The following is a 23,810-nucleotide window of genomic DNA, read 5'->3' as shown; positions in this document are numbered from 1 at the left end:
GTTAGTTAAACGTATATGTATTATAAAACTTTGCATGAGTTTTTGATTTTTCCCTTCCTATATTGCATTTCCTTTGTGAAAATAATCAAAAGTTCTGTGCAGCTGCATTGCAAAATTGATATAACATATATCCCTGTGATCCCATCTGCACCAACTGCAAGTGGGTGTGCGTGTGTTCCGAGTGTATTTCAAGCAAATGGCAACGTAATCAAGTCGCCTCGCTTTCGCTGACAAGATAAAATACACAAACGCACGGGCACAGGCAAAAGGCACACGCACACAGAGGCAGTCCCGAAACGGAAACGGAAGTGCAGCCATTGACAGCGGCAGCGACAGCAGTAAAAAGATGGCGATGATGATGACGCGATATCTGTGCGTGTGTGTGTGCTATAAATCTAATATCGCTTAATGTTGAAAGAAAGCTTTGCGCTGGAGTCCGCTTTCCTCCGGCTTTCCCTCGGCTCATTCCGGTTTTCCTTCTCTTGCTCTAGCTTTTCCTTTTTCTCCCCCCCCCCCCCCCACACACACACACACACTCACACATTCATGTCAGTGTCAACACAGCCATGTGGGGAAAAAGGCTGGGGAAAATCTCTCTCGAAGAGTGGAGTTTTCGAGGGTGGCAGATTGGCAACGCTCGATTGGCAATAAATTGAAATACGCGACCATAAAATCACTTAATTGCGAATTCGTGTCTCTCCATCCCTTTTCCTTTACATTCCCCTCTCCCTTTTGCAAACGGGAAGCGGCCAATTCACGTGGCCCACATCTGAGGCGCCACTGGTACACTGAAAAAATATTTGTAGTTCTTAAGACAGCTCCCCGAAATCTATAAATCGCAATAAATACCAATTTGTGTTGTTTTAAAAACTCAAAATCTATAAAATACATAAATTACTTGGACCTCTTAGATTCTAAAAGTTCAAAAAATTTTTTACTTTTAATGATTATTTAAATATTGTTTAAATAATTTAACTAAATATATAAGTTTTGAAAAAAAAACAAAAACAGAAATCATGTAATTTTTATTCAATCTTTTGAAGGTTTTTATTCCATTTATTTTTTACAGTGCATTTAAGGGTGTAATTGCATTGAGGCAGCTACTGAAAATGGCGAACGCATCCAGCTTGTCACTCAGCGCCTTTTTCAGCCGGTTGGACAGGGGTTCAAAGGTTCTGGGGGGTTCAGGGGGTCATTTACTGGCGGCTCTCACTTTCACTGCCATCCGCTTCTCCCGTTACTTGATGATTATGGCAAATTGATTTGTTTGCCCCGCACTTTGTGGCTTTTAAATGACGCCACACGCACACACATTCGCGAGCAGGAACAACCGGAAGACAAATGAGCAATTGGCGGTTAACAATCGGTGGCAAAAGGACGTGGGGATCTTCAAGTTCAGATTGCAATTGGTTAACTGTCAGTGCTCAAGACCCAATGAAAAGGCAACTGCCATCGATGACAGGAAAACGGCAAGCGATTGGAATGGGCAGAGACTCAGAAAGGAGCTATAAATATGCAAAGGCAGCAAAGCTATAAAACTGACGTGGTGCGAAACATTGTATTTGATTCCATTTAACTTAAGTTCTCCTTTACCTCTCGTTTTAATGGCTGTATAATAAACAACATAGTAATACAAATTATTGTAAGATGTATTAAAATCTGCATGAGAAAATGTGACAATTGGTCAACAATATAAAAGTCCGGAAAAGGATGTAAATTTTTATCTTGGGATTTAAACTGTTCAGGGCAGTCGATATCTTAGCTGTACTCTTTGATTTGGCTAAGAAACGATTAAGAAAGCGTCATGAATAATGCGAACTTTTGTTACAGTTTTACTTTAAAAACTGCAATTGAAAAACCACTCAAAAATGTGTATTTTTGACCAAAATCTGAATCCTAAAAAAAACCGAGGTACCCCCTTACAAAAAATGAAAAAATTTGTCAAAAAATAAATTTTCCTTAAAATGATAGGGATCGATAGCAATTGAAGCAAGCTGCTCGAAACAGTCGGTCTTTTAGCTCTACGTTTTGATTTGGCTAAACTACGACTGAAAAACCACTAAAAAATGTGTATTTTTGACCAAAATCTGAATCCCAAAAAAAACCGAGGTACCCCCTTACAAAAAATGAAAAAATTTGTCAAAAAATAAATTTTCCCTAAAATGATAGGGATCGATAGCAATTGAAGCAAGCTGCTCAAAACAGTCGGTCTTTTAGCTGTACGCCTTGATTTGGCTAAACTACGACTGAAAAACCACTAAAAAATGTGTATTTTTGACCAAAATCTGAATCCCAAAAAAAACCGAGGTACCCCCTTACAAAAAATGAAAAAATTTGTCAAAAAATAAATTTTCCCTAAAATGATAGGGATCGATAGCAATTGAAGCAAGCTGCTCAAAACATTCGGTCTTTTAGCTCTACGTTTTGATTTGGCTAAACTACGACTGAAAAACCACTAAAAAATGTATATTTTTGACCAAAATCTGAATCCCAAAAAAAACCGAGGTACCCCCTTACAAAAAATGAAAAAATTTGTCAAAAAATAAATTTTCCCTAAAATGATAGGGATCGATAGCAATTGAAGCAAGCTGCTCAAAACAGTCGGTCTTTTAGCTGTACGCCTTGATTTGGCTAAACTACGACTGAAAAACCACTAAAAAATGTGTATTTTTGACCAAAATCTGAATCCCAAAAAAAACCGAGGTACCCCCTTACAAAAAATGAAAAAATTTGTCAAAAAATAAATTTTCCTTAAAATGATAGGGATCGATAGCAATTGAAGCAAGCTGCTCGAAACATTCGGTCTTTTAGCTCTACGTTTTGATTTGGCTAAACTACGACTGAAAAACCACTAAAAAATGTGTATTTTTGACCAAAATCTGAATCCCAAAAAAAACCGTGGTACCCCCTTACAAAAAATGAAAAAATTTGTCAAAAAATAAATTTTCCCTAAAATGATAGGGATCGATAGCAATTGAAGCAAGCTGCTCAAAACAGTCGGTCTTTTAGCTGTACGCCTTGATTTGGCTAAACTACGACTGAAAAACCACTAAAAAATGTGTATTTTTGACCAAAATCTGAATCCCAAAAAAAACCGAGGTACCCCCTTACAAAAAATGAAAAAATTTGTCAAAAAATAAATTTTCCCTAAAATGATAGGGATCGATAGCAATTGAAGCAAGCTGCTCAAAACAGTCGGTCTTTTAGCTGTACGCCTTGATTTGGCTAAACTACGACTGAAAAACCACTAAAAAATGTGTATTTTTGACCAAAATCTGAATCCCAAAAAAAACCGAGGTACCCCCTTACAAAAAATGAAAAAATTTGTCAAAAAATAAATTTTACTTAAAATGATAGGGATCGATAGCAATCGAAGCAAGCTGCTCAAAACAGTCGGTCTTTTAGCTGTACGTTTTGATTTGGCTAAACTACGACTGAAAAACCACTAAAAAATGTGTATTTTTGACCAAAATCTGAATCCCAAAAAAAACCGAGGTACCCCCTTACAAAAAATGAAAAAATTTGTCAAAAAATAAATTTTCCTTAAAATGATAGGGATCGATAGCAATTGAAGCAAGCTGCTCAAAACTGTCGGTCTTTTAGCTGTACGTTTTGATTTGGCTAAACTACGACTGAAAAACCACTAAAAAATGAGTATTTTTGACCAGATCTGAATCCCAAAAAAAACCGAGGTACCCCCTTACAAAAAATGAAAAAATTTGTCAAAAAATAAATTTTCCTTTAAATGATAGGGATCGATAGCAATTGAAGTAAGCTGCTCAAAACAGTCGGTCTTTTAGCTGTACGCCTTTGTTTGGCCGAAAGATGATTGAAAAACCACAAAGAAAAAGAGTATTTTTCGACTAAAATCCGAAATGCCATTCAAGCCTAGAAAAATTTGTTTTTTGGCTGCTGGATGAGAATCCTCCCTTAAAGAACCTATTTATTTGTATTTTTACATACGCTGCATAAAGTTGACAAAAAGTGAAATGGTATTTTCTCTTGCATTTTTTCCATCTTCATCTGCATATATGCAGACCCGTTTTCTGTGTAATTAAAGATCACCCCAGCGAACAGGAAGCTATAACCCATACGGCACCCATAATCCCCAACGCAAACAAAGGCTGGCTGCTGCAGCACTCCAGAAATTTTCCAACGGTTGACAGTTTCTGCTGACATTGGAAAAATACAACAAGGAAAGCACAAAAAGTTAAAAAAAAGAAAATGCTGAAAATGTAGTAATAACATACAGACTCTGGGGAGGTGGGGGTGTACGAGTTTGAGAGCCGTAAAATGCAATGCGTCACAGAGCTGAAGATTGAACTGCAAGCTACACAGATACAGATGCAGACAGAGCTGCAGATACAGATAGAGATACGGATGCATACGAGCTCTCAAGTGCAGCTGGTAACAAATTTGTACAGAACTCGGAAGTGAGGGGTGCTGCAAAAAGTTCGCGCTTTGATAAACAAATACAAATGGTGGAAGGTAAAGTCCGTAACCCGTCGCAGAAACCGACAATCCACTAACATGTCCCCCTTTTTACTACTTAGCGCCGCCCCTGGCCCCCCCTTCTGGGTCACCCCCTCCCCCCACCACTTTGCATTAAGCGTATGCAAAACCATCAACGTCATGGCCCAATCCTTATCTCTGGCTGAAACTGAAATGCAGGGAGAGAAACTAGATGGTGGATGTATCAGGAGCAAAGTATCTGAGTATCTGGCAGATGTATTTGCAGCTAAAACTTTTACACCAAGAAAAAAATATGTTTTATTTAAGGGTCATCACGAAAAAATGAGTCAAGCTTTTGTTTCATTAGATTCTTGAGATTAAATTTAGGTTTTATATAATGGATTTTTAAATATTTTCTTTTATTTTTTAATTTTGTATTAAAAACATTATTGGATTTTTTAAAAATCTTGACTTCTTTAGTTAGAAAAATTCTATAAAAATCAGTTGGAGATCTTGAAGATCTTATGATTTTTTTGTTATATCAGCTTACAGTTTACAGATCTTGACTGGGTTACTTTACACATTTTCTCTCTGTGTGCTGACTGGCTTACTGGTAACTGGTAAATGGCAAATGGTTACTGGCAACTGGTTACTGCCACAGTTGCTTGGTTTACTGGGCACGCAGCGAACGACAAATGTAACTGTCACTTTATGCGCAGCCATTCATGTGTGGAAGTGGGAAGGGGTTTGGAAGGGGTTGTGGAAGGGGTAGTGCAGTTGGGATGCAAATTGTATCCGGATGTCACAACTTCTTGGGCCACACACACACACACTCACTGTCACATTGGGAAGACGTTTTTATTGCGTTATTCATATTTCATTTGCACCGGACCGAGGAGCTAAAGGAGCTGAGGGAGCACAAGTCCTTGGATGTGTCCAGATCCTAAGTGCAGCGGTTAGTGGCTAATAAATTCCCCACATACACTCGACCATTTCTTCTACGTTTCCTTGAGTAGCCACAAATCGGACCAATAATGTTAAACATAGAATGGCCATATTTATGACACACTATTATCATATCTGAGTGGTGAGTGAGCTTATGGCAGCCATCATATCTATATTATAGCAGGGTTGGCTGGAGAATAGTACAGAAGTGGGGAATGCAACCTGTAAATGACCATTGCTTGAGACAAAGTAGTATTCTAGTGATGTTTAATCATATTCGCTTTAAAGCTGATAGCATTGTATCCACATAAAGTTGTGCCAAGGAAATACCCCTTAAGTGAAATATTCCATTAACTTGCACCGATCATTGCAACTCGTTTCGCAGGATATCCACATACATATAGAGAGTGTCAAAAATCCCCAAGAGCCCGGGTGTATTGCTGTTGGGCGGACGAACCACTTAACTGAAACTGGAAGCTGACCAATGACCCCCAGAGCAGTGGTAATCCCACCCACCGAAAGTTCCCACCCACGCGACCCCACCTTCCAGGCATCACTGTAACCTCAGATCCTGGCTGGCCCACTACCATTGACACGGACACCTTGATGCGGTGTGGGGTTTGGTGAGATGGTTGGGAAGGTGGTAACGGGTGGAAGGACTCGTGCTGCAGGACCTCCGGGCGTTTGGCTTTAGTGTGAGGTTGGGAAGTGTGAGTGGCGTGCTTATGAGTTCATGAAATGCTCTTTGAATATGCATGAGGCCCCAAGGAGCGTTGAGTGCTGCTCCTCCGGCATCTCGCAGCTCGCCAGCTCCTCCGCTCCATGGCTCCTGTGCCAGGATTTGGCCTGCTTTGGCGGTGATTTTGGCCACGGCCCGCGAATGTAGGCAACACTTTTTTTCACCCTTCGTCAACAGCACTGGGAAAAACCAGTGGATTTTAGGAAGGATTTATTGGTAAATATGAAGTTTAATTTACAAAATAGATGTATATATTTCACATATATTAAGGTTTATGTGTCCTTATTATTTAGAAAATATATTTATTAAAATTTGTTAAGTTTAGTAATATCATAAAAAAATGTTTTTCTTTTAAACATAAATTCTAGCAACACCTTTTCTCCCTGTGTATGTTTAGTTTCATTCTCATCGTCGCCCGTCCAGCAAACGAAATGAGTTGAAATTAAATTAAAGTGCTAAACTTGGCCTGGGGAAATTATGGGAAATATTTAAGCGAACTGTTAGTTGGGGAACCGTAGAGCTGCAAATTCACTTTGCACGCAAGTTTCTCACCCAGAGCGAAATAAACTTGGAATGAGCTACAAATCCTCATGATCTTATCAGACTATAGAGTAATCCCTGCATTCGGCACTTGCTCTGGGGCGAAAACTTTGGACAACTTTGTGCGTCTTCAGTGCGTTTGAATTCATTCACTTGCCTTTGGCTGGCTCTTTCATGGCAGATGCGAGTGCAGCCGAAGTGAAGCCATCAAATTATGCAAAGGTTAATGCAACAAAAGGCAGCAGGTGGCTCAGGTGGGGCATTCCAGGCACCGCCAGCGATTCCCGAGAGGATTACTCGAATATATATTCACACATATGCACAACAGATATGAAAAATGCATGACCTGCTGTGAGGGAAAGGGAAGGAAAGTTGGCAAAGTCAGGGGAAAGTACAGTGCGACTCGAAAGTGTAATTTATCTGGGGGATCATCAAAATCTTAATCAACCTAGAACCTATTAAAATATAATTTTTATATAAATAAGGAAAATAAACCTAAGAAAATGGAGGATCATAAAAATAATATAGTAATGGGTTGATATTTATCTATTTAAAACATTTATCTAAAATATTAAATTTGTTTAAATATTTTTTTTTGTTCTTTCTATATTACAAATCTAATATTTTATATTACTAGTTTGCTTTGACCAGTTTTTTTTAAGTTTATTGTCCTGCAACGCACTGTACTCCATGCTGGGATTGTCTTTCGTAAGGCTTTCTCAAATGTCGCTTGGCAGCAAATTGCATAAAATCAGCCTAAGAGAAGGCAACATGCAATTTTTATTTTCCCTTGTGGGCGGATGAGTATGTGTGTGTGTGCCACAGAAGGAATTGCGAGTAGCGAAAAAAGTAAGTAAATAAATAACCAAGAAGGAAACTCAAACTTCAAGATAAATGCAATTTTCAGCTGCAGCAGGAAGGACAACGGCAGCCAAATAAAAAAAAAAGAAGCAAAATGGAGTACAAATGATGGAAAAGAGGAAGAAAGCTCTGCCATTTCCGCCAAAGTCAGTTGTGCTCCTTCTTATTCGCCTCGTTTTGCAGGTTTCCCCTGTTTTTTTTTTTGGGTGTGTGTTTGTTGCGGTTTGTTGTCATACTTCCTTGCCTTGCCTTGCGAAAATTCTTTTGTCGCAGCTTAAAAATTTTCAAGTGTCCTCCGCCTCATCCTGGCCATTTTTCACCACCCCCCCAGGCTCATTTGGCAAACTGGCCAACATTAATGTTGGCCAGGAAAACTGGTGGAAAAGTGCCGGGGCAGGGCGGGGAAAATGGAAACAGCAACTGCAACTGAAATAGCGACAACAACTTCATTTATCAAAACACTCGCTGTCGTCCAGCCACCACCACCCACATCCTCCCACAAATATATCCACCCACCACCCACTGGCCATTGAAGTCAAAGAGCCAACTAACCTAATTCTCGGCCAAATGGCATTTTGGCATGCCACGCCCACTTCTTAATCGGGCAGAAAGTGTCACTTACATGTGGGAGAGATTATAAAAGGGGCTACAAAATCTCTGGTGATTTAATAAAGATACATATGTGTATTGAACTATTCGATAATCGGAAAAAATAATCGAAAAAGTATTATATAAAAATTCAAAAATAATCGAAAGGCTTTTATATCAAGATTTAAATTAAAAGCAGGGCTTAATTCAAATCTAAAGGTAAGCAAAAATGTTTTATCACCAAAATTCATGAAAATATACAGCTTGTGGCCCAGAAACGTGGCCCACCATTTCCATTTGGCGTCATTTCATTTATTTATCGTCATAATCGAAAGCGATTCAAGTAAATCGATTGACATCTCGTGCATGCCAGTCCCAATTAACTTTGTGACGGAACAAACGATTGTGTGGGCCAAATTATAGTCATTGTTTGTCGGCCGGTAATCAGTCTCTATGGGATTCGCAACCGATGATCCCTAATCCAATCTCTGTGGCCCATCCACAAACCATCAACTTTGTTGGCAACCAAATGGGGTTAAGGCCTGCGACATCAATCACGGGCATTATCTATTAAATGAGCATTTCCCCCCGATTTCCCCCCCCACACACATCCAACGAAAATCTCCAATCAAAAATTTGTCAACACATTCGGAGTGCAACCATTTCCCCATTTTCCATTTGCCCGATCTGCATTCTCATTTGTGTAATTACATTTGGCGCATTTCGCAAAACAACAATTAGCGCCGCGTTCGCGGACGCGACTCGTTTACAGAATGCCATCAAAAACTTTCATGTTGCCGCGGCAAGAGGCAACATCATCAATCATGCATTTGAAAAGTTTATTAAGGCCCACACACAGGGGCCGCTGATGGGGTGTACGGGGTTCTAGGGATACCGGGGGTTCCAAGGGTTACGGGTTCCTGGTTGAGAGATGCCTGGTGGCAAAGGGCAAGTGTACTTAAGAGCTGAAAACTTTTCAATGGCTTTTTGCGCTTGTAAAGGAGCAGCAGGCGAAGAACTGGGACACCAGGACATCGGGACATCAGGACATCGGGACTTTGGGACACCAGGAACCAAGGTCCAAAGTTGCACTAGAGATATGCACTTGCTGATGGACAATACGATCGATAAGCCCTGCGAACTTGTCAAAGTTTTTACTCTCCACTGATTTTCATGCATCAATCAGTTCAATTTGAAGTAACCAATAGCCTGCTTTTTCATCATCTTTTACTTTGGTTAAAAGGCAATGAAGAAGGTTATATTTATATTTTTGATCATTTTGAAAGGTTATAAAGTATCTTTAATCCATTAGTTTAATGTTAAGGATTAAGGATTTAGGAAATTTTAAGATTTATTAAACAAAATAGTTGACATATACACGCAAAACAACTTATAGGTAAAATTGACCAATATAATAGTTCCTAACCCATCAAATTTTTAATATGAGTTACTTAACTATCTGTATTGGTAAATGTAATAGTAATAGTAAATAGTAATGTAGTAAATTGACTGCCTTAATTGAACCAAACCCAACTTGGTAGTTATTATTCTCAGACTTAACTTAAACTTTGCGGCCCCTATATTAGCTAGCAAATTATTTATCGATGTTCGGGAACTTAAAGTTTGCAGTGAGCAGAGCAGAAAGTCCACCAATAACGCTTACCATGAATTAATCATGAACTCAGGCCATAATCTCTGGCAACTTTTCCGAGCCTCTCTCTCTAGCTTTTACCTTTGTCACGCCCACTTTTCCAGCTCGATTTTCCAGCTGCGCCGAGTGTCTATTTAAATTTTGACCGTGAAAGTGCGATCGCATTTCAATGAGGCAAATAGGCAAGAAAATTTCTCTGGCGAAATGCAAATGGAGGGCAAATCCAGCTGGTTTCTGCACTTTTTCCCACTTTGCATTTTCGTTTGGCAGAGGGGGGGGGGAAAAGTTTTTTCTTTTTCGCTGGCGATTTTCACTTTCGCTTGATTTACAGCCCGAAGATGCAGTCGGCAATAATTTTGCCAGCACTTTCACTTGGAGAGAGAGAGGGAGCAGCAACCCCCGACCCGCTAATCTCTCCCGATATCCTTGCAATATAAGTACGGGGGTGTTCATCAATTTTCAATAACAATGGGAGCCAAAAGGAAAATGCACAAGGAGAATGTGGGGGTGGTGGGATGGTGGGATAGTGGAAAATCGGGCTCCAGACAATGGCAGCACGTGGCGAATTTACGATGCAAAATCTGCACAGAAAAATAAAGAAAGCAAGAAAGAAAAAAAAAAAAGAAAATGGGAAAGTCCCGAGTCCGCTGGCTTCGAGCAATTTCAATAAATTGCAAATGATATAAAGCGATGGGAGATGGGCGATGGGCGATGTGGTAAGGGGACGGGTAATGCAATACTTTCAGTCAATAACCAGAGCGATAAACAAAGGATAAACGAGCGAAGAATGGAGTTTGATAATCGCCGACTGATAAGCAATCGATGCTATTTGCCTTCCATCGCTTTATTTGTTTCTCCTCTGAAATATGATTTGATCTTGATTGAAAGCTAAATTTGAAATCGGGGAAATTAATTTTCATGAAGGCCAAAGGACTAGGGATATTACTTAATTGAATCACTTTCATATTGTTCTTTAAATGTGGTTTATTATTAATATTGTTGCTATCCCGGTAATTTGGACTCACTTGTTGGATTTATTTTATGAGTCATGGAATCCTATAGTATATCTGTTTCCTGGTATGTTCTAATTAGATGTCAAACTTTTTGTGAAATCGTTTTCTTAAAATACGATTTCTAGAGACTTTGAATTGGCTAAAAAACTCTTTAAAAATTAGATATCATTATAAATATGATATCATATATAAATTTAAAATAAATCCCCCCCTTATAGTCGAAACATAAGCAAGTGTCGTATGGCCTTAAGTGAATGAAATTGCTTCATTATTTATGTGAGAGACTCTTACGAAAGATCAGTATCACTCCGCTGATCTGGCCTGAAAAGGATTTATGTCGCCGGATTCTGGGATAAGGAATAAACTGGAAAGTTGGTGGGGTGGTTGGTTGGTTTTGCCGAGTACCGAGTGCGTTGAATGCCGTGTGCGACACGGAGTTATCGCTGTTTGAGCAACTCTCTACATCCGTATATATGTAGGTGCATACATATATCCTTCGCTCCTTTACTCCTTCGCAAGTGGAGAGGACGCCCATTGTGGCGAGCACCCAAACACATTGACCGACCGAAGGATGCCGCAGGCTTCCGAGCGTCTGTCTCTCCCCAGACTCCACTTCAGATTGTCACTGAGGAAAATTGCTATTGTCTATTATATCATTTTGAAAAATCATGATGAAGTCTACATCTGCTTTGGATTTCCTAGCCTTCAAACATATTTAATTTAAATTCCACTTATAATAAAATCAAATAATATGGTAATTAAGAAAGTAATACAATGCATTTTTTTAGTAGTAATAATACAGAGAATTTTTTTCTAAGCTTGCTAGATTTCTCTCAGTGCTTGGTGCATGTGTCTGTGGCACTTTTTGTGTGTGTTAAGTCGCGCGTAGACGACGAGGACGACATTGCCATGGTGCGGTCATGAATCATGCCAAAAAATTGCAGTCACCGTCGAGGATGGTGACCCAAATTCCCGCTCCCGCTCCCGCTCCCACTCCTTGTCTCCTCCACCGGTCTCCTTGCCGGCCAGACCCTTGGGTTCTCCGATTCTCGGATTCTCGGATTGTGGCGGCTAGATACTGGGTAACTGGATGGCAGTGGTGGCTCCACTTGAGGCAACCCATCAGCCGAGCAGCCCAACAGCCCAGCAACCCAGACGTCGAACGAAGGACAAACGATGGACGCCGTGGCCATGGAGACGACGACAGACCAAACGCTCCTGTTCCCACAGCTGCCACTTCTCCCGACGCCGCTGCAGTGAATTTGCCGCACTGCCTCAGCAAAAAGTGGGTGTTCTGCAGCTCACTCACTTACTGATGCACTGAGAGAAATCTCAGTTAGACAGGAAAATATTATCAAACAAATAAATCTATTATTGAATAGGTTGTTCCCCAAGCCTTGTAGTCAATAAAATTATTTATACTTAGTTCTACGTTAAATTGATATGTTTTTAAATCATCATATGATATAAATCACCATATTGATATAATATAACTATACGGAAAAATGAATTAACGGACTAATTGCTTACTTATAAGGTCAATGAATTTTTAAAAAATCTTCGGTTTTAAAAAGTCCTTGTAAAATTATTTCTATAAAAAATAAAAAGGAAAGACATCATATATTGAAACTTTTAAGAATTGCCAGATTTTTATAGAAAAAAGTATTTATACCCTTAGAAAATGTAAGCTTGTTAGAGATCACTGCCAAAGCAAGACATCAATTGATTTTGGTATCAAATGAATTCAATAATATTATTTAAAAAGTATTTATATAGGTATCTAGGAACTTTCAGTCCACTTAAAGTATATCCAATATCGAAACCCTTTTTTAGTAAGATTTCAATTTTTTCTCTCAGTGCTTGGTGACTCGAGTAGGGCGTCGACACGCCCCATTTTTGCAAGTGCCATCGTCGTTGTTGCTGTAGTTGTCGGTGTTGTTGTAGTTGTCGTCATCGTTCCCATCGTCAACGTTGTCGGTGGCACTTCACTTTTCTATATTAGCGCCACGTAAGTGCAGCCGCAGGGGCGTGGCAATTGCATTAGCGAAGGACGCGAGGGGGGCAAGGGGATAATGGGCGTTGGAGGACATTAGTATCGCAGTAGATAAAGTGGTTGGAAGTGAAAAATTATACGAAGCTACAATGTTAACGGACGAACAATGGCGATATTTTAATACCCTTTTTGCGGAGTCATCAAAAAATAATAAAAATACTTCGATTATTAACTTGTCTGCAACATATTCAAGTTGTTTTTTTTTTTTAATTTTAATACTTCCTTTTTGCGGAGTATATTTTTCTGAAAATGCTTTTTATATAGAGTTTTGTTATTATCTACAAATTAAATTTATTTAATAAAAACAAACTTTAAATTTACACTAACGTTACATCTTTTCCCATAAGTATATCAAATAAATAACACTACAATTTTTATGGTTTACATTTTCCAATAGATTCAACTCATTTCTTTGAGGTCCACAACTAGTAAATAAAATCCTCATGGTCGCAAAACAAACTCAAAGTGCAATTTATTGTACATCATTTGCGAAATTCTTTATAAAAACATGCAATGAATTTATCAACCCAATGAAGTATACCGTTGGAGGGCAAGACACATTTTGTGTGTAATATATGCCGCAAAGTTATAGTTTGCCCTTTGACCCGCCGTTTGAAATAAGAAGTCATGGAATAAGTAAGTAGGGGACCAAAGGAGGGGGCAGTGGAAAACGAAAACGAAGCTGTGGAAATGGGCTTGATGTCGTCTGTCGTTTGAGGCTAAGAGAAAAAGAGGGCGTTAGATGCACTCTCCTGGCCAGGCTATCTTCTATTGCACTGAGAAAAATCACCTAGGCAGTTTAATAGGACAAAGAGCGGAAAAATTCACACAAATATCTATTGTAATTTGGGGGAATGTTTGGTTATTATATATGTTTTTATATATTTATCCTAGAAATTAAATTGATTTAAATCAATAATTATTTAAAACCTAAATGATCCAATATGAAAAAGTTACTTGAGTAATATACATATATCTCTAAATAGATCTTGATCTTGATCAGCAATAAGGTGTGTGATATTTAAATATTTATGGAACTATCATTAAAATTAAGTTTAATTTAATGATTTAAATCACCTGCATTGAACATTTTTTATTAAAAATTGAAATTATCCAATAAAAAGTTACTTGAGTGATACATTTTTAAATAGGTGTAGACTTTTTGTATTAATTGCTCCGGTTGGATAATTAAAAATATTGTTTGAGTCATCGCTTATTAAATTTTTATTATTAAATTGAGCTAAACAAGTTCTGTATTTGGAATTTTAATAATACAAAAAATAATGTTAGTCAAGTGATATTTTATCAAAAAAAAAATGTATATTTCTGCCAGTGTTTTCGTATTATATTTTAATCGTTATATATGCCCGTGCCTTGCTACTATTTATTTTGAAATTGATATTTCTCGGTGTACGTGTGAGTGCAGCTGTGTGAGTGTGAGTGCGTATACGTGTGAGTGTGTGTGTGTGGCCCGTTTAATGGCCACAAAGCGGAAACTGGAGCGTGGCTGCTTCTTCGTCTTCGGCTGATGCAGCTGCATTAGCAGCCATTTGCAGCGGCCATTGATGGCAGTGCATATGTGTTGGTGGCTCTGCCCTCTCTCTCTCTCCCTCTCTCTCTATGTCCCTGTCTGCCCCTCTCTTTCTCGCTTTGGGCGTGCTTTACTGCCATTTATATTTATGTTTGCCCGATGCCTTGGCCCCCCGAAAAATGATGACATGAAAAATTGTGTTGCCCGCTTTTGGGCGCTGCTCTCTGATTCGGTTTCGCTTGGGGTTTTTTTTGGGGGGGGTTTTCGGGGGTTTTCAGGGGGTCTTTGGCGGTTCCGGGGATCCCCACACTGCCAAACTCCTCGGTTGCGGCCCTAAGGCCAGTCAGCAGACAGCCAGGAAGCTTTTCGAGCGCAATTTATGGCTTTTTAAATCGAAAGAAATTCAATGCTTGTTTAAGAAGAATGAACGAACAGTGCGCCCCAAAACAAATTTCGAGATTTATGTTTACCCTCGCAGTGCTTATTTTGTACTTCGCCCTTGTTCCATCTATTATTTTTTTGTTTGTTCTCTCTCTTTCAGTTCAGCCAAGGATGTTTGAGACATGGTAAGTAGCCCTAATTGTCCAACACAAATATCGTACTTATTCCTCAGCTACAAGACTGCAAATCAAAAAATACAAACAAAAAAACCCTCACAATATATTATATGCTATTTGATGATTTTTTTTGTAACTAACGAAATGGTTTTGTGAACTTGTTATTTACCAACTTGATTTACTCTAGACTTGCTTCCCATTTCGTATAAAATGTTTCAATGGTGATTAATGCGTGTTCTATTTATTTTATTTTACAAATAGTTGTCGCACAGCACATATGTTGCTGTCAAGGATCTCGGTGGTGCTTGAAAAAACTACCAAATTGCTGTGGCAAAAAAAAAAGCGGAACGCTTTCTCTTGCGAGCCTTCGATTTGGAATTGGGGAAAGGCGGGCGGTGAAAGTGAATACAGTGAATAAATGGTGGGTGGACCCATTAAATGCTGGCTTAAAGGCTGGCCTTGGTGACGCGTCGCGACGCGATGCGCATAAAAAATGGAAAATCAAATCGGAAAAACACGCACAAAAGGCGTTGGCCGGCCCAAAAGTGGGTGGTCGGTTGGGTAGAAAACTATATAGAAAAAATCCAAGAGGGATATGGGGGGCGGAAAAGGGCAGGCTCAGTTCGCAATCAATGCGTTGGTGGCCAAGAAGTGGGGGGGCGGCTGCTTTGATTGTGGGCGTGGCACTGCCTTGTGCCAGTTTCGGCTATGCAGCCACACACACACACACACGTACATAGCTGGATACGCAGACAGATACAGATACGGGGGCACAGATACAGATACAAAGCTGCGGCCTCATTTTGCGGACGCCAAATAGAACTAAAACTGAAACTGAATCTGAAACTGAGACCAAAAACCCGAAGCCAGTGGTGAAAACGAAGGGGCAGCCGGACCATTGTCCTTCGTCCTTTTTCGGCTGCATTAGCCAACTCATCCTGTTACGTCCTAGCCACTTTCCATTTCAAGCCAACCAAATGTCCGTCCACCTTTCGACAATAGCAAGTTCCCGAAACTCACCAATCGACCTTCGCAAAAAACGGTCAGTTTAGGGTTACTGGTTTGGGTAAGCCACAAAAAATAAAATTACAATTTTTCAAATTTTTATAGGTCGGAATCCTTGGCTTAATTTGTATTTCTTTATTTTTTCTGTTTTTTTTGGCCTTTTTGGAATTCTAAATTAATTGTATATGAAGGGTAGCCACATTTTCGACTACGTTCTCTAGCGATTGCATTAATCCCAATTCCCAATCGTTTATATCAAGTGATTTTATTTTTTGTTTCATTTGTTATTCCTTCTTTTTTTGCTGTAGCCGTCAGTGTGACTGTTTTGTGTTCTTTCTGTGGCAATTGCCAAAATCCAAATTAAGCTTTGGCAATAAAGCCTGGCACGGACAATAACAGCTAACCTCGGTCCTGGAAATCCCCAGCAGGATCCTCATCATCCCAGCATTCCTGGCCACCGATTGTTTGGCTGCCCCACTTGGTCAAAACACGCAGAAAAAATTGTATTAGATAGATATTTATATATATTAATATATATTATATAAACCAGTAATTAAGGATCAAATCTCTATCTATTAATATAGATATATATATATTAATGTATATTATATAAAACATTTATTTAGGATCATATCTCTGTTATCCCTTGATATACTTAATTTTTTACATTATTAGTACACTTAAATTAAAATTCTACTTTGTTTTGGTAATAGAAAAAAACAAATATATAAAAAGAAACCATAGAGATGATCTTCAGAAAATGTTTTTGCCCATGGGCTATATCAATCAAAGCTACACAGAAAAAAAACGCAGAATACAGACGAAAGAAAAGAGATAAGAGAGAGATAGTGCCTAAAATTACACTTTGTGAGAGCAATGAAGCAATATTAGATACTCTCTGAAACAGAAAAAGAGAGCAAAAAACAAGCTAGCGGACATATAAAAGTGATATGCCCCCTATATAGATAGAACTGAAACCGTATTTCATTAAAATGATCTTTAAATCTTATAAATTTTTTTCTCTGTGGCTGCTTGTCTTTCTTTTTTTTTAATTTACGCATATATTAGGCCAACTATTTTCCGAGTGCACGTTTGTCCGCCCCCATAACTAACTCAGAACACTCGAGCGCCTCAATGGACACACGGATACGCAGAATCGAGGGGGTTTTCGAGGGGCAGGGGGGGGGTTCATGGGTGGCGCTTCGAGGGGTCCAAAGCCGGCGGAACTTGGAGAATGTTTTGAGTGTTGAGAGGATGTTGGGCGAATGTCATGCGATTGTTTTGTGTGCCGGGCTGTGTTGTGTTGCGCTGTGTTGCGAGTCCTTGCCGTCGACGGGCTTTGTTTGAATGGCACTCGAATCGAGGGGATTCGGTGGCGGGGCATAGGACTCGGCTTCGGATTCGGATTCGGGTTTGAGTTTCAGGATGGGGAATGCTAGATGAGTGGGTAGGCCAAACAAGATTGGGTCGAGGCTAATAAATACGAGCCACTTACTTGATATAAATGAAAGCACAAGAATCATATCTATGGTCACTTGAAACCACTTCATCTCATTTCCCTCTGCACGCTTTTTCTGCCCGTGCTGCGGTGGTGGATCTGCCCTATATATAATCCCCTTCTGGCGGCTCCAATCTTTTCTCCTATTTGCTGATATATATATCCAGGACCGATAGTGTTTTATAAAGTTTTTAGGGCGCAGGCGCAGCTGTCGCGGGAAAAGTGAACTTTTTCTTCATGTGTTGCGGTTTGTTATTATTTTTGTTGTGCGTTTTATGCATCTCAGTTGCGGTTTTAATTCTCAGTGTCCTCGAATTGGCAGCATTTATTTACATCGATTATTATTCTGGGTATTGCTTCCATGCCCCTTGACTTCATAGTAAATATAACATATTTCTTCTCTCTCTATATATATATATATATCTATATATTCTATTAATGTATGTACGTTTTTTTTGGTTTACTAGGTATATAAATATATTTGTAAATATATTTGTTTCTTGGCAGTTTTCGATTAAAATTCTTCAAATGTATGTTCTCCTTTTTTGGGTGGCCTCCTCCCGGTTTTGCCTTGGCTTTGCTCCTTGTTGTCCTCGTTGTCCTTTTGCTTCACATCGCCTCATTCCTGCGCTCCTCCTCCATCTGTTCTTTGTTCCGCGAAGGGTGGAAAAGGGAAGAGGGATAGGTAGAGCGAAGAAAGTCCTGGAAGAAAGGACACATTTAATTAGTGTTTTCATTAAAAAACAAAAAAATTCTTTTCATTTCGTTGGGGCAATGTATGTGTGGGAATTTATCAAAGGACGGGGAAACTTTCACACCCCAAAAGTAATTCAAGAACGTATATACTTATTTAATATATAAAGATGTAGAATAAACCAGTAGAGAAAAAATAGAAATAAGAACTTTTTCAAGCCATTGTAATTTCTCAAAATATTTTGTATTTAGAAAAAACCAAGTGACATAAGAAAATTTGCTTGTGATTTATTAGGCTTAGAGCTTCTTTTATTTTTTCTTGGACATTTTCTTAGCCCAGCTCATCCGCTTTGCATTCGAAGTACAATAAAGTTTTCAATCCCAGCAGCGAGTCCCTGATATATTTTTTCCCTCTCAGGACTTTTCTTATTTTTCTGTTTATGCAAATTGATTTTAATTCTAATTTTCTGCTCTTGCCGCTGACCCAAATTGGATTGTTTGAAATGCTTATATCTGTATACATTAGAATGGAGAATTTCTCGAGTCGTGGGCCGCAAACATTTTGTGAATTTTAATTGCTAATTTTGCGTAATTCATTTACCCCGGATCCAAAAGGTAACCCGTGGCATTCTCGCCCAAAGTTTTTGTTCTTCGAAGCAGCCTCCTTGGGATCTGTTAATTTAATTAATAACTCTGCAAGAGACTTGACGAGCGCGAGTGTCCCTTTTTTTTACGAGTTGGGATAATCTCAAAAAGTCCTTTGAGTGGCTGAGTGATGGACCAACTTTAATTTGTAAGGTCCTTTGACCTCTTTTATTTGGTAAAATTAAATATTTAAGACTTAAATAGAATGTAGTGACTTAACGATGGCTCCCTCATTATATAAATTCTAATCAAAATTATTGCCCATGAAAATCGATAGGTTATCCTTGAAATTTCCTGCTGTCACCTTTGAACTTGATTTATCTCCCAGGAGCAAAGTTGTCATGCGGTGCTTGGAATAAATAAACATGACATGACATTGATGGCGTACAATGCCTCTTAAAGTTCAGACAATTGTGTAACATTTTCAGCCATTTAAGAAAAGCTGTCCTTTAAATCGTTACCAGAGCCATTTTCCTAATTTAATTCATGGGAAAAATGTACTTCAAAGTTATGGTGAATTAAAAAAAAAAAAAGTGCCCCTGAAAAGTTGCTACATTATTGCGCAATTCAATTAGGGCGACTTTAAGTCGCCACTTGAACGAAATGAGGGGTTGCAAAGGTGAGAGACGTGTGAAAAATGTGAAGGGGGGACCGTGGGAAAAATGTGAAAGGTGGGTGGAAGGGTGGGGGGGCGTGGGAAATATGTGAAAAGGGGGCGGTGGTGGCAGGTGGGGGAGTGGCATGAATGAGCAATTCAGCGAGGGCGTGAAAAGGTTTTCGGAAGTAATTTAAGAAAATGTCATAAGAGTGTGCATGACCTTCCCACCTTGCCCCCATCACCACCCTCACCCCAAAGCATTTTTCCCATATGACGCTGTCAAATATTTAACCCTCTTAACACACCAGTGACATATCTGTGATATTATAGAAAATTACTTTTAAATCCTAAGTTTAAAGATGGAAATATATATACATTTTTTAACGAAAGAGAAGATACTTAATTATTTTATAAAATTATTAATGATATATAATTATCTAAAACTTGTCACTTTGGAACTTTCATTGAACTGCTAGCACTTTCGAATAACTTTCTAGTTTTCCACAACTCCTCCATGTGTTTTCCTACACTCTTGAGGAAATCTTTGTGGAAATTTCCATTTTAAATTGGGGTAATGAATCGAGTGAATCTTAATTAGAGGGTTAAGGGTCGCCTGCAGGTGTACCAGGTGGCATGCGGCATGTGGCAGGATAAGGCGATGGGTTGGGATGGGCTGGATGGGCTGGATGGCTGGGATGGCAGGATGGAAGGATGGCTGACTCGAGGACGACACGTTTTTGATGCAACAAAAGATGCCAAGTGTCAATTTAAACAGCCGCACGAGTGAAGGCAGGGGGACTCTTGTCTCAGTCTCCCAAAAAATGTGCCAGGGGCATCGTTCCATCGCACTCGCACTTGCACTCGCACTCTTTTCGTCCTGCCACTTGAAGCTTGAAAAAGCCAACGTTGACAGCGTTTAAGACTTTCCCCATTGTCCTTGCCAGCGCCTTGATGGTTTGACAGGGCAAGGCAACGCCGTCCTCCTGGCAGCCTCCTCCTCTTCGTCCTGCCAGGACCTGCCTGTCCTCGCCTGTTGTCTTTTCATATTAAATGCATGGCGAAATGTACAAAAAAAAAATACCAAAGAAACGACAGCCCGACAAGAGCGAAAGGGAGTGCATTACTGTACATCGAAACTGTGTGTGCATACTGGACTTAAAAATAATTATATTTACATTTTATATCTACAGCCAAATGGCTTAATTCCAGTATCAAAATTGGATGCATTTATTTTTTCTACTTCTAGCATCTTACTCTCTACAGAGTTTTCTGGGAACACTAAAGGAAACTTTTACGAAATTGTTGAGGAAAAATATTATACTTTTTGTTCTTTTGTGTAACATGGCTTTAAAATGATTTTTCTTCGATTTTTATTTAAGAAAATATATTTGTTAGGCTCTGAAAATATTTTAAAGAGTATTTAAATTTATAATAATAACTAACCATCTTGCATAGTCAAAATTTTCTCAAGTGATTAAAATTGTAATACCCCTAGCGAGGGTAAATGAAGGGACTTAAGTCAAAAAGCGCGAGAGAAATTCGATTTTTCGCCGTCAACTTCCGTTTGTCTGCCCGCCCAATTTGCCCCGTCATCACGCTATAGTTGCCACTGCCATGGCCTTTGGCCTCCGACCCGCCCCCTCTTGAGGCACCCCCCTCCCACTCCCGAATAGCCAAGCCACCCGCACCACATTTGTCGCTCATTATGGGCGCTCATTAGGCGGCGCTAGCGGCATGTCAAGTCTGCAAGAAGAAGAAGAAGGGCGGGGCAAAAAAAGAAGAGAAAAAAAAAGAAAGTGGGGTGAGCCCCTGACCCCTGACCCTTAACCCCTAATCATGCAGAGCAGCGTACGAGGATAAGGGGCGTAATAACTATATTATGCAGTCTGACTAAGTTATTTTCCCACCACAACCAGTGGAAAAGTTTGGGATTAAGCCAAACCAATGCGAAGATTAAACATTTTTTGTCCTAGTGTGGAAATCAGTAAAATAAATTATACAATTAAAATAATTTATATAATTTATTTAAATTTTAAAAGTGATTTTCTTCCTTATATTCAACATCTTTTAGGGATATATTACATTTTTTTATATTTAACCAGGGTATATATCAAACTTAAAGCAAAGAATTGATTGCCATTTAAATTAACACACTTATGGCACTCTTGACTATTTCTTGTCATTCAAATGAAGCCCTCAAAATTATCCCCCCCCCCATAATTTCTTAATATTTCTGGCATTTATAATATGGTATTCGTCAAAAGCCTGAAGTGGCATAACAAAGGCTAAGGCAACAATTGTATTTACATCAACATCATCATTACCATCCAGGCTACTCATTCGCATGCTCAGCAGCAGCTGTCTCTTTCCATTGGCCATTGCCGTCTCTTTCGTTTCACTTTCCCCGTCTCTGTCGCAACGCTCGTTGTCTGGTTGTTGCTGATTTTGCTATTATTACATGCATATTTCGTGTAATGAGTGCGATTAGCATTTTCAATGAAGTGGGGTTAGCAATGTGCCTTGCATTTCTAGTTGGTTCGCCCACACTCAACCACTTTCTCCCGCTTTCCACCAACTTTCACCCACTGACAGTCGAATACGGGCTGTTGCCACCAAGATCCCAGCCAGAAATCTCTCACTCGATGCTCCAAATGATGCTGCGTCATCAACATAATCATCGGGCATCAACATTTCAAATTGAGCGGCATTATTGGCCCGACGGCACATAAAGCTATATACTCATTCGCCCCGATATCCATGTATATATATATAGCCACACATGCCACCCATAAACAGTCGCTGCATTTGATCAATTGCCAAGCATATTTATGAATTCACAACACTGCGAGCAATGGCTGATTTCGAGAGTTAATTACACTAGGCGCCATCAGAAATGTATGGCAATTCATAATTCTTTATGTTCGTACTGAAAATCTAACAACAAAAAATGGGTATGTATTTTATATATACCTTCGTACAAATATAAATAGTACATATCCTTATTTATACAAATGTCATTGGTATTTTACATTTTCTATTTTAATTTAAAGATAACTTATATTTTTAGCAGTATATTTTATGCAGAGGTGCCACAGAAATCAATAGGGCTTTAAAATAATTTGTAGGTGTGTAAAAGTATGCAACAGAATATTTTATTATTTGGAAAGAAGACAATTATTTATTTACTGCATACTTTTAGGCACCTTAAACTACATTTAAATGGGATTTGAAAATTTAAAAGCGATTTGTTTTAAGTAAACATAAAATTAAAAAAAAAACCTTTAATTAATCTTCTAGAACTAGGATATTTGTAGATATTTATTCCCTTTAAGTTTTTACAAGTGTAAATGTGCGATTTGCAGTCGCATTTCAGCCATTTCAATCGCTCTCAGCCGCACACATTTCTGGGGCCCTTTTTTTATGGCCACTTTCCTTAAACCACGCCTCCACCCCTTCCCCCGCCCCCTCAAAAACGCCCACCAGCTGAGCTTTGTCCTTGCGTTGGCATCTTTAATGTTGCCTACTTTTTTGCGCTCTGTTTTTTTTTTTGGTTTCTGTGTGCTTGTGGCCAGGATATATGTGCGCATATATATCTGCGGGTTAGGATCACTGGTGGGGTTGCCCGCCACCCGATGCTAGATTTTCCCTTTTAACTCATTGTCTACTTATGGCCGGGTGTCCTTTGGCTTGCCTTGGGTTTTCCCGCCCACTTGGGTGTCCTTGTCGCTGGTTTTGCATTTCGGTGGCCTGCAATTCGCACACTTACACTCGCAGGTGACAGTCGTCAACCTGCACAGTGCCCTTGCAGGTTTTCCCTTCTATTTTCCTTTATTTTTTTTTTTTTTTTGATTTTTCTTTTTGTCTTTCTAAAAAGGGGCCTCGGCCTGCCAGCCAAACGAGTTTTCCCCAGACCCCAATTTCCCCCCCCCCCCAGTTCGCCTTCGCCTTGGCAGTTGATTTCTGTCACACAGCTGCCGTCTGTGATTTGTGCTTTTTACCTCTCTCTCTGTCGCCCATTTTCCATTTCCCATTTTCCCCTTTGTCTTTGCTTACTGCCTACTTACTTTGGATTTTTCCTTTTGGCATTCGCCAAAAGATTTATTGCTCATACGCACTGTGCGCCGACCATGTTTCATTTCTTTTGTATTTATAAGCTGTTTAAAGCGCTGCCAGCAGGCTGCGGCCCGCTCGAGTTCGAGTGACAAATTACGAGCTGGAGAATTGATTATCTTGTTCGAGATTATCCCAAGTGTCTATGTGACGGGTTATTGCCCCATTCGATGCGGTTCGACTAAGCCGCCATGAATTATACGAGTTCATGGCGACACATCCACATGGCATCATATATGTCTTCAAAAATATATAGGTTCGGTGTGGGAAAAAGTACAAGGAAAAGTGGAAAAAATATGTTTTACTTGTATACCCTTGAAGAGAGTATTAT

At 39.3% G+C, this 23,810-nt stretch overlaps 1 protein-coding gene across 1 annotated transcript in view; it reads right to left on the bottom strand.

Moving 5' to 3' along the window:
• The window catches only part of nAChRalpha3 (nicotinic Acetylcholine Receptor alpha3), a 108,494-nt gene that overhangs the window by 38,297 nt on the left and 46,387 nt on the right, over positions 1-23,810 (bottom strand). The window contains exon 3 of the mRNA XM_036820618.3: positions 17,431-18,135. Within this exon, the coding sequence (XP_036676513.1) occupies positions 17,431-17,485 (55 nt within the window). The 5' untranslated portion in view covers positions 17,486-18,135. The remainder of the gene's footprint in view (positions 1-17,430; positions 18,136-23,810) is intronic.

The sequence above is a fragment of the Drosophila suzukii genome, chromosome X (assembly GCF_043229965.1).
Source record: "Drosophila suzukii chromosome X, CBGP_Dsuzu_IsoJpt1.0, whole genome shotgun sequence".
In the NCBI taxonomy this organism is placed as follows: domain Eukaryota; kingdom Metazoa; phylum Arthropoda; class Insecta; order Diptera; family Drosophilidae; genus Drosophila; species Drosophila suzukii.
The sequence above is the reverse complement of the archived record's forward strand: the minus strand, read 5'-3'. Positions and strand labels throughout refer to the sequence as shown.